This window comes from Eleutherodactylus coqui, chromosome 2, assembly GCF_035609145.1.
Source record: "Eleutherodactylus coqui strain aEleCoq1 chromosome 2, aEleCoq1.hap1, whole genome shotgun sequence".
Taxonomy (NCBI): Eukaryota; Metazoa; Chordata; class Amphibia; order Anura; family Eleutherodactylidae; genus Eleutherodactylus; species Eleutherodactylus coqui.
Genome location: NC_089838.1, coordinates 282235982 through 282248812, shown reverse-complemented (window position 1 = coordinate 282248812; position 12831 = coordinate 282235982). Strand labels below are relative to the sequence as shown.

Here is a 12831-nt window from a genome sequence, read left to right as displayed (position 1 = left end):
GGTGGAGAACGTAAATAAATCATACGCAGCCAGCTACGTTTAACAGCAGGCTTGCGCCAATTTATTTCCTGCCTGGGAAATCACCGCTCTGCTGTAGTTAATAACTCTGCAACCCTGCAGTTCTGTGACACATTTGCAGGGCCACAACACATTTATTATTGATTGAATATACGCAGTGGGCCTTTCCTTTAAAAAAAAGGGAAAAAAATCTATTTGGCCTGCAGGCTTGCGCCAATTTATTTCCTGCCTGGGAAATCACTGCTCTGCTGTAGTTAATAACTCTGCAACCCTGCAGTTCTGTGACACATTTGCAGGGCCAGAAGACATATTTATTATTGATTGAATATACGCAGTGGGCCTTTCCTTTAAAAAAAAGGGAAAACATTCTATTTGGCCTGACTCTGACAGTCCTCAGCGTTCTGGGTACGTGTGTGGTGGGTGGAGAACGTAAACAAAAATCATACGCAGCCAGCTAAGTTTAACAGCAGGCTTGCGCCAATTTATTTCCTGCCTGGGAAATCAAATCACTGGTAATACAGCATGCTGAGGGGTAGGGGTAGGCCTAGAGGACGTGGACGCGGCCGAGGACGCGGAGGGCCAAGTGAGGGTGTGGGCACAGGCCGAACTCCTGATCCAGGTGTATCGCAGCCGACTGCTGCGCGATTACGAGAGAGGCACGTTTCTGGCGTCCCCACATTCATCGCACAATTAATGGATCCACGCGGGAGACCTTTATTAGAAAATGAGCAGTGTGAGCAGGTCCTGTCGTGGATGGCAGAAAGTGCTTCGAGCAACCTATCGTCCACCCACAGTTCTGCGCCGTCCACTGCTGCAAATCCGAATCCTCTGTCTGCTGCTCCTCCTTCCTCCCAGCCTCCTCACTCCACTACAATGACACATGCTCAGGAGCGGGAACACTCCCAGGAACTGTTCTCGGGCCCCTGCTCAGATTGGGCAGCAGTGGTTCCTCTCCCACCAGAGGAGTTTATCGTCACTGATGCCCAACCATTGGAAAGTTCCCGGGGTCCGGGGGATGAGGCTGGGGACTTCCGGCAACTGTCTCAAGACCTTTCAGTGGGTGAGGAGGACGATGACGATGAGACACAGTTGTCTATCACTGAGGTAGTAGTAAGGGCAGTAAGTCCGAGGGAGGAGCGCACAGAGGATTCTGAGGAAGAGCAGCAGGACGATGAGGTGACTGACCCCACCTGGTTTGCAACGCCTACTCAGGACAGGTCTTCAGAGGGGGAGGCAAGGGCAGCAGCAGGGCAGGTTGCAAGAGGCAGTGCGGTGGCCAGGGGTAGAGGCAGGGCCAGACCGAATAATCCACCAACTGTTTCCCAAAGCGCACCCTCGCGCCATGCCACCCTGCAGAGGCCAAGGTGCTCTAAGGTCTGGCAGTTTTTCACAGAGACGCCTGACGACCGACGAACAGTGGTGTGCAACCTTTGTCGCGCCAAGATCAGCCGGGGAGCCACCACCAACAGCCTCACCACCACCAGCATGCGCAGACATATGATGGCCAAGCACCCCACAAGGTGGGACGAAGGCCGTTCACCGCCTCCGGTTTGCACCGCTGCCTCTCCCCCTGTGCCCCAACCTGCCACTGAGATCCAACCCCGCTCTGAGGACACAGGCACTAACGTCTCCTGGCCTGCACCCACACCCTCACCTCCGCTGTCCTCGGCCCAATCCAGCAATGTCTCGCACCGCACCGTCCAGCCGTCGCTAGCGCAAGTGTTTGAGCGCAAGCGCAAGTACGCCGCCACGCACCCGCACGCTCAAGCGTTAACCGTCCACATAGCCAAATTTATCAGCCTTGAGATGCTGCCGTATAGGGTTGTGGAAACGGAGTCCTTCAAAAGTATGATGGCGGCGGCGGCCCCGCGCTACTCAGTTCCCAGTCGCCACTACTTTTCCCGATGTGCCGTCCCAGCCCTGCACGACCACGTCTCCCGCAACATTGTACGCGCCCTCACCAACGCGGTTACTGCCAAGGTCCACTTAACAACGGACACGTGGACAAGCACAGGCGGGCAGGGCCACTACATCTCCCTGACGGCACATTGGGTGAATTTAGTGGAGGCTGGGACAGAGTCAGAGCCTGGGACCGCTCACGTCCTACCCACCCCCAGAATTGCGGGCCCCAGCTCGGTGGTGGTATCTGCGGCGGTGTATACTTCCTCCACTAAAGCACCCTCCTCCTCCTCCAACGCAACCTCTGTCTCGCTTGCGCCGCTGAGCCTCCAACCGGCATGGTCGTGTGTGACAACGGCCGTAACCTGGTGGCGGCTCTGCAGCTCGGCAGCCTCACGCACGTGCCATGCCTGGCCCACGTCTTTAATTTGGTGGTTCAGCGCTTTCTGAAAAGCTACCCACGCTTGTCAGACCTGCTCGTAAAGGTGCGCCGGCTCTGCGCACATTTCCGCAAGTCCCACACGGACGCTGCCACCCTGCGGACCCTGCAACATCGGTTTACTCTGCCAGTGCACCGACTGCTGTGCGACGTGCCCACACGGTGGAACTCTATGCTCCACATGTTGGCCAGGCTCTATGAGCAGCGTAGAGCTATTGTGGAATACCAACTCCAACATGGGCGGCGCAGTGGGAGTCAGCCTCCTCAATTATTTTCAGAAGAGTGGGCCTGGTTGGCAGACATCTGCCAGGTCCTTCGAAACTTTGAGCAGTCTACCCAGGTGGTGAGCGGCGATGATGCAATCATTAGCGTCACCATTCCTCTGCTATGCATCTTGAGAAGTTCTCTGCAAAGCATAAAGGCAGACGCTTTGCGCTCGGAAACAGAGCCGGGGGAAGACAGTATGTCGCTGGATAGTCAGAGCACCCTCCTGTCTATATCTCAGCGCGTTCAGGAGAAGGAGGAGGAGCATGAGGAGGATGAGGAGGAGGGGGAAGAGACAGCTTGGCCCACTGCTGACGGTACCCATGCTGCTTGCCTGTCATCCTTTCAGCGTGTATGGCCTGAGGAGGAGGAGGAGGAGGAGGATCCTGAAAGTGATCTTCCTAGTGAAGACAGCCATGTGTTGCATACAGGTACCCTGGCACACATGGCTGACTTCATGTTAGGATGCCTTTCTCGTGACCCTCGCGTTACACGCATTCTGGCCACTATGGATTACTGGGTGTACACACTGCTCGACCCACGGTATAAGGAGAACCTTTCCACTCTCATTCCCGAAGAGGAAAGGGGTTCGAGAGTGTTGCTATACCACAGGACCCTGGCGGACAAGCTGATGGTAAAATTCCCATCCGACAGCGCTAGTGGCAGAAGGCGCAGTTCCGAGGGCCAGGTAGCAGGGGAGGTGCGGAGATCGAGCAGCATGTACAGCACAGGCAGTGCAACAGTCTTTAAGGCCCTGGACAGCTTTATGGCTCCCCAGCAAGACTGTGTCACCGCTCCCCAGTCAAGGCTGAGTCGGCGGGAGCACTGTAAAAGGATGGTGAGGGAGTTCGTTGCTTGTCCTGCGGCTAGCGTCTTGTCAGAGAGGGTGTTTAGTGCGGCTGGGGGAATCATCACAGATAAGCGTACCCGCCTGTCAACCGACAGTGCCGACAGGCTTACACTCATAAAGATGAACAAAGCCTGGATTTCCCCAGACTTTTCTTCTCCACCAGCGGACAGCAGCGATACCTAAACAATACGTAGGCTGCACCCGCGGATGGAAGCATCGTTCTCTCTCACCATCCAAAACGGGGACATTTCTGCTTCATCAATCTGTGTATAATATTCCTCCTCCTCCTCCTGCTCCTCCTCCTGAAACCTCACGTAATCACGCCGAACGGGCAATTTTTCTTAGGGCCACAAGGCTCACTCATATAATTTTTCTAAACAATTTTTATACGTTTCAATGCTCTTAAAAGCGTTGAAACTTTAACTTGAACCAATTTTTCGTTAAACTGGGCTGCCTCCAGGCCTAGTTACCACTTAAGCCACATTAACCAAAGCAATTAATGGGTTTCACCTGCCATCTTGGTTGGGCATGGCCAATTTTTTCTGAGGTACATTACTACTGTTGGTACACCAATTTTTTTGGGCCCTCACCTACAGTTTAATCATAGTAATTTCTATGTTCTTCACCTGCACTCATGGTACAGAAAGGTGTGTGGGGTTGGCCTACACTTTAGCTACATAAATGTAACTGGGGCCTTGTCTATACTGCAGCTACTGAAATGTGAAAGAGACTGTTATCTCCCTAAACTGCTGCAATGGGAATGTTACTGGGGCCTGTCTTGAGTGCTACTATTACTGAAATGGAACTAAGACTGCGCTCCCCCTATACTGCTGCTAGTGATATGTTAGTGGGGCCTGTCCCTAATGCTACCGCTGAAATGTTATTAATTCTGGGCTCTGCCCATACCGCTGCTAATGGTATGTCACTGGGGTGTGGAAACAGAAGCTTCACAAAGACATGATGGCGGCGAGGCCATTTCCCACCAACGCTGTTACTGTTAAGGTGCATATAACCACGGACACGTGTAGAGGACACATAGTGCCTCCAAAACATCCCCCTCCTCCTCCAACAATGAAAACATTCTTGGCAAATACCTTTCCATTGGTCCGTCTGGTGGCAGTCCAAGAATTTCACCTTTAACGACACAACAAGAGAGCACCACCACCATCCCCCCGCCACGGCCCACTTAATCCTGGCCACATTCCGAAAACCAACTACATAAAACCGCGCTACCAGGTCCGCAGTCACCACCACATTACCACCAACGAGGTTACTGTTAAGGTACATATTACCAGTCAGACTGGGGCATGCAGTGTGGGCCGAAGCCCACCTGCATTAAGCACGACATTACTACCTCAGCTGTGTTGGGCAATGCAATGGGATATTTTTATGTACCGCCGGTGGCTTCCTGGCACCCACCCATGCTGTGGGTCCACAGGGAATTATAAATGCATCTGTTTCCACTTCTAAAGAACCCCAGTCAGACTGGGGCATGCATACCCGACGCCCACCTGCATTAAGCACGACATTACTACCTCAGCTGTGTTGGGCAATGCAATGGGATATTTTTATGTACCGCCGGTGGGTTCCAGGGAGCCACCCATGCTGTCGGTCCACAGGGACTTCACAATAGGGAGTTGTACCTGCCTGTGTCTATGAATTAAAAACCGCGGTCTGACTGGGGCATGCAGACACCTTGACAGAATGAATAGTGTGTGGCACATAGGTTCCCCATTGCTATGCCCACGTGTGCAGCTCCTGATGGCGGTGGCACAGGATTATATTTCTCATTGCTTCTGTACAGCATTGTGGGCTATCGCCCCGCCCCTTTTAAAGAGGGTCGCTGCCTAGCCGTGCCAACCCTCTGCAGTGTGTGCCTGCGGTTCCTCCTCATGGCAGACGCACTTATAAATAGACATGAGGGTGGTGTGGCATGAGGGCAGCTGAAGGCTGCGCAGGGACACTTTGGTGTGCGCTGTGGGGGGGGGGGGGGGTTTGGGCAGCATGTAACCCAGGAGAAGTGGCAGCGGAGTGTCATGCAGGCAGTGATTGTGCTTTGTTGGAGGTAGTGTGGTGCTTAGCTAAGGTATGCATTGCTAATGAGGGCTTTTCAGAAGTAAAAGTTGTTGGGAGGGGGGGGGGGGGCACTCTTGCCGATATTGTGGCTTAATAGTGGGACCTGTGAACTTGAGATGCAGCCCAACATGTAGCCCCTCGCCTGCCCTATCCGTTGCTGTGTCGTTCCCATCACTTTCTTGAATTGCCCAGATTTTCACACATGAAAACCTTAGCGAGCATCGGCGAAATACAAGAATGCTCGGGTCGCCCATTGACTTCAATGGGGTTCGTTATTCGAAACGAACCCCCGAGCATCGCGATAATTTCGTCCCGAGTAACGAGCACCCGAGCATTTTGGTGCTCGCTCATCTCTTAAAGGTTTCCATTATGTCTCCCCTCTTCTTTCTCTCCACCCGTAACATATATAAAGGTTTCCATTATGTCTCCCCTCTCCCTTCTCTCCTCCTGTAACATATATAAAGGCTTCCATCATGTCCCCCCTCTCCCCTCCTGTAACATATATAAAGGTTTACATCATGTCCTCCTCTCTCTTCTCTCCTCCTGTAGCATATAAAGGTTCACATCATGTCTCCCCTCTCCCTTCTCCCCTCCTGTAACATATAAAGGTTCCCATCATGTCCCCCCTCTCCCTTCTCTCCTCCTGTAACATATAAAGGTTCCCATCATGTCTCCCCTCTTCCTTCTTTCCTCCTGTAACATATATAAAGGTTTCCATCATGTCCTCCCTGTCCCTTCTCTCCTCCTGTAACATATATAAAGGTTTCCATTATGTCCCTCCTCTCCCTTCTCTCCTCCTGTAACATACATAAAGATTTCCATCATGTCCCTCCTCTCCCTTATCCCCTTTTGTAACATATATAAAGGTTTCCATCATGTCCCTCCTCTCCCTTCTCTCCTCCTGTAACATACATAAAGATTTCCATCATGTCCTCCTTTCCCTTCTCTCCTCCTGTAACATATATAAAGGTTTCCATCATGTCCCCCTCTCCCTTCTCTCCTCCTGTAACATATATAAAGGCTTCCATCATGTCCCCTCTCTCCCCTCCTGTAACATATATAAAGGTTTCCATCATGTCCTCCTCTCTCTTCTCTCCTCCTGTAACATATAACGGTTCCCATCATGTCTCCCCTCTCCCTTCTCTCCTCCTGTAACATATAAAGGTTCCCATCATGTCTCCCCTCTCCCTTCTCTCCTCCTGTAACATACATAAAGGTTTCCATCAAGTCTCCCTTCTCCCTTCTCTCCTCCTGTAACATATAAAGGTTCCCATCATGTCTCCCCTCTCCCTTCTCTCCTCCTGTAACATACATAAAGGTTTCCATCATATTCCCCCTCTCCCTTCTCTCCTCCTGTAACATATATAAAGGTTTCCATCATGTCTCCCCCTCCCTTCTCTCCTCCTATAATATATATAAAGGCTTCCATCATGTCCCTCTCCCTTCTCTCCTCCTGTAACATACATAAAGTTTTCCATCATGTCCTCCTTTCCCTTCTCTCCTCCTGTAACATATATAAAGGTTTCCATCATATTCCCCCTCTCCCTTCTCTCCTCCTGTAACATATATAAAAGGTTTCCATCATGTCTCCCTCTCCCTTCTCTCCTCCTGTAACATATATAAAGGTTTCCAACATGTCTCCCCTCTCCCTTCTCTCCTCCTGTAACATATAAAGGTTCCCATCATGTCTCCCCTCTCCCTTCTCTCCTCCTGTAACATACATAAAGGTTTCCATCATATTCCCCCTCTCCCTTCTCTCCTCCTGTAACATATATAAAGGTTTCCATCATGTCTCCCCCTCCCTTCTCTCCTCCTATAACATATATAAAGGCTTCCATCATGTCCCTCTCCCTTCTCTCCTCCTGTAACATACATAAAGTTTTCCATCATGTCCTCCTTTCCCTTCTCTCCTCCTGTAACATATATAAAGGTTTCCATCATATTCCCCCTCTCCCTTCTCTCCTCCTGTAACATATATAAAAGGTTTCCATCATGTCTCCCTCTCCCTTCTCTCCTCCTGTAACATATATAAAGGTTTCCAACATGTCTCCCCTCTCCCTTCTCTCCTCCTGTAACATATAAAGGTTCCCATCATGTCTCCCTCTCCCTTCTCTCCTCCTGTAACATACATAAAGGTTTCCATCATATTCCCCCTCTCCCTTCTCTCCTCCTGTAACATCTATAAAGGATTCCATCATGTCCCCCTCTTCCTTCTCTCCTCCTGTAACATATATAAAGGTTTCCATCATGTCCCTCCTCTCCCTTCTCTCCACCTGTAACATATATAAAGGTTTCCATCATGTTCCCTTCTCCCTTCCTGTAATATATATATAGGTTTCCATCATGTCCTCCTCTCCCTTCTCTCCTCTTGTAACATATATAAAGGTCTGCATCATGTCCCTCTTTTCCCTTTCATACAGGCTGGAAGTCTTTTCTAATAAGTTTTGCTATTCCACTATATTTCTAGCCCGTCTTTCGTCTCATTCTGTTTTATCAATGTCTTTCTGTAGTTGAGTTTTCCATAACCGAATACAGTATTCCAGATCGGGTCTCACCAGAGCTCAATACAGCAGGATTCAATCCCCCTATTTCTACTGGTTATGCAGCCAAGTATCCTACTTGCTTAGATGTATCAATTTACAGGATCATTTAGCTCTATGCTAGTTTTCATAAGGGTGCGTTTATACATAGCAGATATGGTTCAGATTTTTCAAATGAAGGGTGAAGTCTGCTGCATATCTGCATCAAAATCCACCCTGAATCCTGTAAATTTTGATTCAGTTCTGATGCAAACTTTTCTGCTGTGGAAAATCCACACTAAATCCACTATGTGTGAACACCTCCTTCATCTGCCCAAATGCATTTTAGGCCTTAGAAAATATCTTTTTACTTTCAAATAATTTACTCACCTGAGAAATTTCCAAATTTGAGGAATTTTTGAAAAGCGAACGTAGTAGTTCTAGAATATAAAACACAAGATATATACTTGGAATACATGCATTAAAGCAATAACTTTCCAATCCAATGAATTTAATGTACAAATGTAGAAACGTTGAGTTTGTCATGATGTGTTTTATATGAGGTTTTTCATAGGACTGAAGGTAAGCTTACCAGGGGGAAATTTAATAAGGCCAGTGTACCAGATTTCTGGTATAAAAAAAAGTCACAAGTATTTGTGCAAGTCATACTTGTGCAAAGAAAATAAATTTTTTTGGTTAAAGGGGTTGTCTTGAGGAAGCAGTGAAATTTTTTTTTTGCCCAGTCCCCCTAATTAAGCATACATTACTAAGCCCCCCTGTAAATGACTTTTCTAGCTGGTTTGTACTTACAGTTCCAGCGTTTCAGCAACTTATAAAAAGTTTCCCCAAAATGGCCGCCGGCTCTTTTCCCGTCGCTTGCTGTAGCCCGACGTGCACGCTCCCGAGACGCTACCAGCTGTGTCTCCCTGACAACCAGACGCCCCGCAGCCGCCGACCGGACCCCGGGATTGAACGCGGCCGACCAGTCACCCACCGCCATGCAGCAGGTAACCGGCGCTAGCCCCCGGCTCCCCCGCACTAGCCCCGGCTTCCCCGCGCTAGCCCCGGCTCCCCAGCGGTAGGCCCCGGCTCCCCAGCGGCAGGCCCCGGCTCCCCAGCGGTATGCCCCTGGGCGCAAAGGTAGACCCCGGGGCCCAGCGGTAGGCCCCGGCTCCCCATCGGTAGGCTCCGGGGCCCAGCGGTAGGCTCCCGGGCCCAGCGGTAGGCTCCAGGGCCCAGCGGTAGGCTCCAGGGCCCAGCGGTAGGCTCTGGGGCCCAGCGCTAGGCTCCGGGGCCACAGCGGCAGTCAGTCACGCGTCACCCCCGTCAGTCCGTCACCCATCACTTACCTGGGTGGCTGGGCTGGGCTGGGCGGCTTGGCTGCTGGGCTGGGCTTCTCAGCTGGGCGGCTCCAGTTTCTGCACCTTCCTCTAACAGAGGATGGTAGCAGAATGGCCGCTCCAGCACGCTCCCGAGAAGATACAGCTCGTCTGCGCATGCGCAGAAGAGCTGTAGCGGCGAGCACACTGAAGCGGCTCATGCTCAGAGCAGAAGACCGGACTGCGCAAGCGCGTCTAAAAAAGCAAGCCGCCAGCGAATTTAGACGGAACCATGGAGACGAGGACGCTAGCAACGGAGCAGGTAAGTGAATAACTTCTGTATGGCTCATATTTAATGCACGATGTATATTACAAAGTGCATTAATATGGCCATACAGAAGTGTATACCCCCACTTGATTTCGCGAGACAACCCCTTTAATGTAAGTTACAGCACTGTTCTACACTAACTCATAGCTGTCGTAGAGTTTTTGGAGCATGGGACGGTCGAGAAGCAACACATTCAGTAAGAGTTGTGTGCCTCTTAATAAGTTTGTCTCATCTTTTTTGTGGTTCAGATCCCATTGTTGTCCCTGTCCAGGGATATAGTCATGGTTTCTGTTAAAAACCCGAAAATAGAACTCCTGAATGGGACCTATCTCACCTATTATTAAAAACTGCTGAAACGGAGAACAGTAGGTCTCCGTTTCAGGAGTTTCCTGTTCAATTCCACAATTTTTTGCCAAAAGAACGATGCCATACACCATTCTATTCTTTCTGGCACAAAATAATGGAAATAAACAGAAACCAGGGACTTCAAACGGAAACCTTGAAGGGGCCCCTGGACAGAGCCAATAATTAGATCTGAACCAAGCCTTACTCTTGTGGTCACTACTGTAAGCCCGGCACATGATTTTAGTAAATGTGCCACATTGGGGTTTTTTTTTAAGCTCATTGGGTTATTCTGGTGCATAGAAGAAACAAACAGCCAACTCAGCATGGCTCCATCTTCTTTTTGGCTTACTGTTATGTAGAGCAAGAGCACTAATTGATATTCAATCCCATCAGACTACTGCAAGTTAATGCATGACTGGTAAAAAGGATTTTGTGTTCATTTTGTACAATAAGATAACCCGGTCTTTAGTCCTACAAGTCTATGACCATAGCCTACATGGCATTGTATAGTAGATTTAATTCATTTAGCCCCAGCAAGACATTATAAAACACTATCTGCAGGGCTTCAGAGGCACACAAGTCGGTAATGACCTCAAATCACTGTATCCAACAAGATGTGTCACAATGGACATTTATTACCTATCAACAGGTGATAAATGTCTGATTACTGGGGTCCCCACTGCTGGGACGGCCACCAGTCACCGAAACAGGACATGACAGCAGTGAGGAGGGATCTGAATTGAGTGGCTGTTGAGTATGTGGACTGTTACTCTATTTAATGTCTATGGGACTAATGGAAATAGCCAAGTAATGTGTTCATCTTTTTGGACATGATTTGCAATACAGAGACACTGCCAATGGACTAAAGAGTTGACATTAAAAAAAAAAAGCATTTTCGTTGTAAGAGGAGGGATTCCACTATCTATGGTGTCCATATGCCCTAGTAGGACATAATGTATGGACAGGAGTTGCCATCCTCACACAACCCCTATAAGCATTCTGTTTCAGTTATTTCTCATATAGTAATGCACATCTACATATAAGATCAAATATAGATCATTATACAAAGTTACAGTACAAGAAGTTATTCTTCTTCTGATATTGTTTCTATTATACTCCCTATACAGCAGTAAAAAAAACTCTGAACCGAATTACTACTCCAAATGTCCTTCTTTAGGGTCCCTATAAGATGTCATGGAGTTATTTGGGGTCTCATAGTTGAGCACCACTAACATGGGTCACCATATCTTTAATATGGTAGACTAAAAACATTTCTGCATTTCAGAAGACCCATACAGTATGTGCATCCTGTCGATCAATATTTAACAAACAGGTTTTCAGTAGCCTTACCTTTTGGGAAGGGGTTTGGCTGGACGGCATTCAGAAACAAATTTTGCATGCTATAGAGTGGGCTAATTTCACCAAAATCTCGCTTCATCATAGAAATATTTTGATCATTTTCCACTGTGTCAAATTGTAACACTCCAGAGTCGGTAACTAACTCACACGTCTGAGGAGCCACCAAGCCCATATTGAAGAACTGGAGACAGAGTAACCAGTACAAGACGTCCAACCGCCCTATCCTAAAATCCAGGGAACCCATCTTCTATATTCGGCTTTGTCACCAGCCAGATCTTTGCAATTTCATTCTTCAGACTCCTTGGGTCTTCTTCTCCTTTGTAACATCAAAAACATCTGAGATTGGTCAGAGCTGAAAACACAGACACTACTGGGATACTGCGCTGATGAACCTGATGTACCTGTTTGTGTTAGGACAGGCCCAGAATTCTGCAAGAGCATCCAAGGCACAACCTTCTCTGCTGAGTCACAAATATCTGGGGATGGACAGGTGAGTCTGATGCCTAATTATTATCTCCAGTCGTAAGCAAAGTCTCTTTAACTTTCTACATTCCTGAGTGAGGATCATTATGTGGTAAGGCAAATTTATTTAGAGGAAGTACCTAAATAATGGAGAGTGTTCATGGTGTTGGCTGCTTTACATTAAGGAAGTTATTGCTTAATCCTCACAATGGTCCTCCATTTTTGTCTTGGCTTTTATCACATTCCAAGAATGACAAAGAAGCCTTCTATCTCAGGAAGGCATCATTTTCTGTTGCCTCCTTTCCAAAAAGTTTAGGAAAATAAAAGGGGCTTGGTTTGTTTGCTCCTAATACTTAGTTTGTTTGCTGCTACCCCTGTAGGTGGTCTTTTAGGTGGAGGAGGCCTGGATGAGATGAATCTTTATCTTTTACAAACTGTATGGAAAGCTCCATCTTAGTTCTAAGTAATTTTTATGGCTTTAGGTAAGTCGATAAGGTTCAGCGTTAGCCTAGTAACGTACACACAGCTCTGGTTTCAATTAATAAGATATCTCCAAAAGCCTATGGCGAGGGTTACACTTTTACGTTTTACATTATGATACCATGGAGAAGATTTTTTTCTAACTGTAATTTTTATTAAAGATTTATGAGATTACAGTAATGCAGAAGACATCTTTTGTAATAAATTTCAGTTACGTTAGTACATAGCAAAGGCAAATGCTGCTTGCAGTCATACGGATTAGGAGAAAAGAGAGAAAAAGACATAGCAGAAAAGCAAGTTATAGTAAAATCCTCTCTTTTAAGTCCTGGAACAATCTTGGAATTGGACTATTAAAGGCCCATTTAGACACAACGATTATCACTCAAAATTCGCTAAAAAACCATCTTTTGAGTGATAATCATAAGCAAGCTAGAAATCACTGATGACTCTTATCAGCGCTGCATGTTGATTTT

The 12831-nt window shown here is 48.1% G+C and overlaps 1 protein-coding gene across 4 annotated transcripts in view; it reads right to left on the bottom strand.

Annotated features, from left to right (window-relative positions):
- Positions 1-11807, bottom strand: part of PROM2 (prominin 2) — an 84031-nt gene extending 72224 nt beyond the window's left edge. For all 4 annotated transcript variants that reach the window (XM_066593076.1, XM_066593077.1, XM_066593075.1 and 1 more), the window contains exons 1-2: positions 11408-11807; positions 8456-8505 (exon numbers count right to left, since the gene is read on the bottom strand). In XM_066593076.1, the coding sequence (XP_066449173.1) occupies positions 8456-8505; positions 11408-11660 (303 nt within the window). In that variant the 5' untranslated portion in view covers positions 11661-11807. The remainder of the gene's footprint in view (positions 1-8455; positions 8506-11407) is intronic.
- Positions 11808-12831: the final 1024 nt, after the last annotated feature.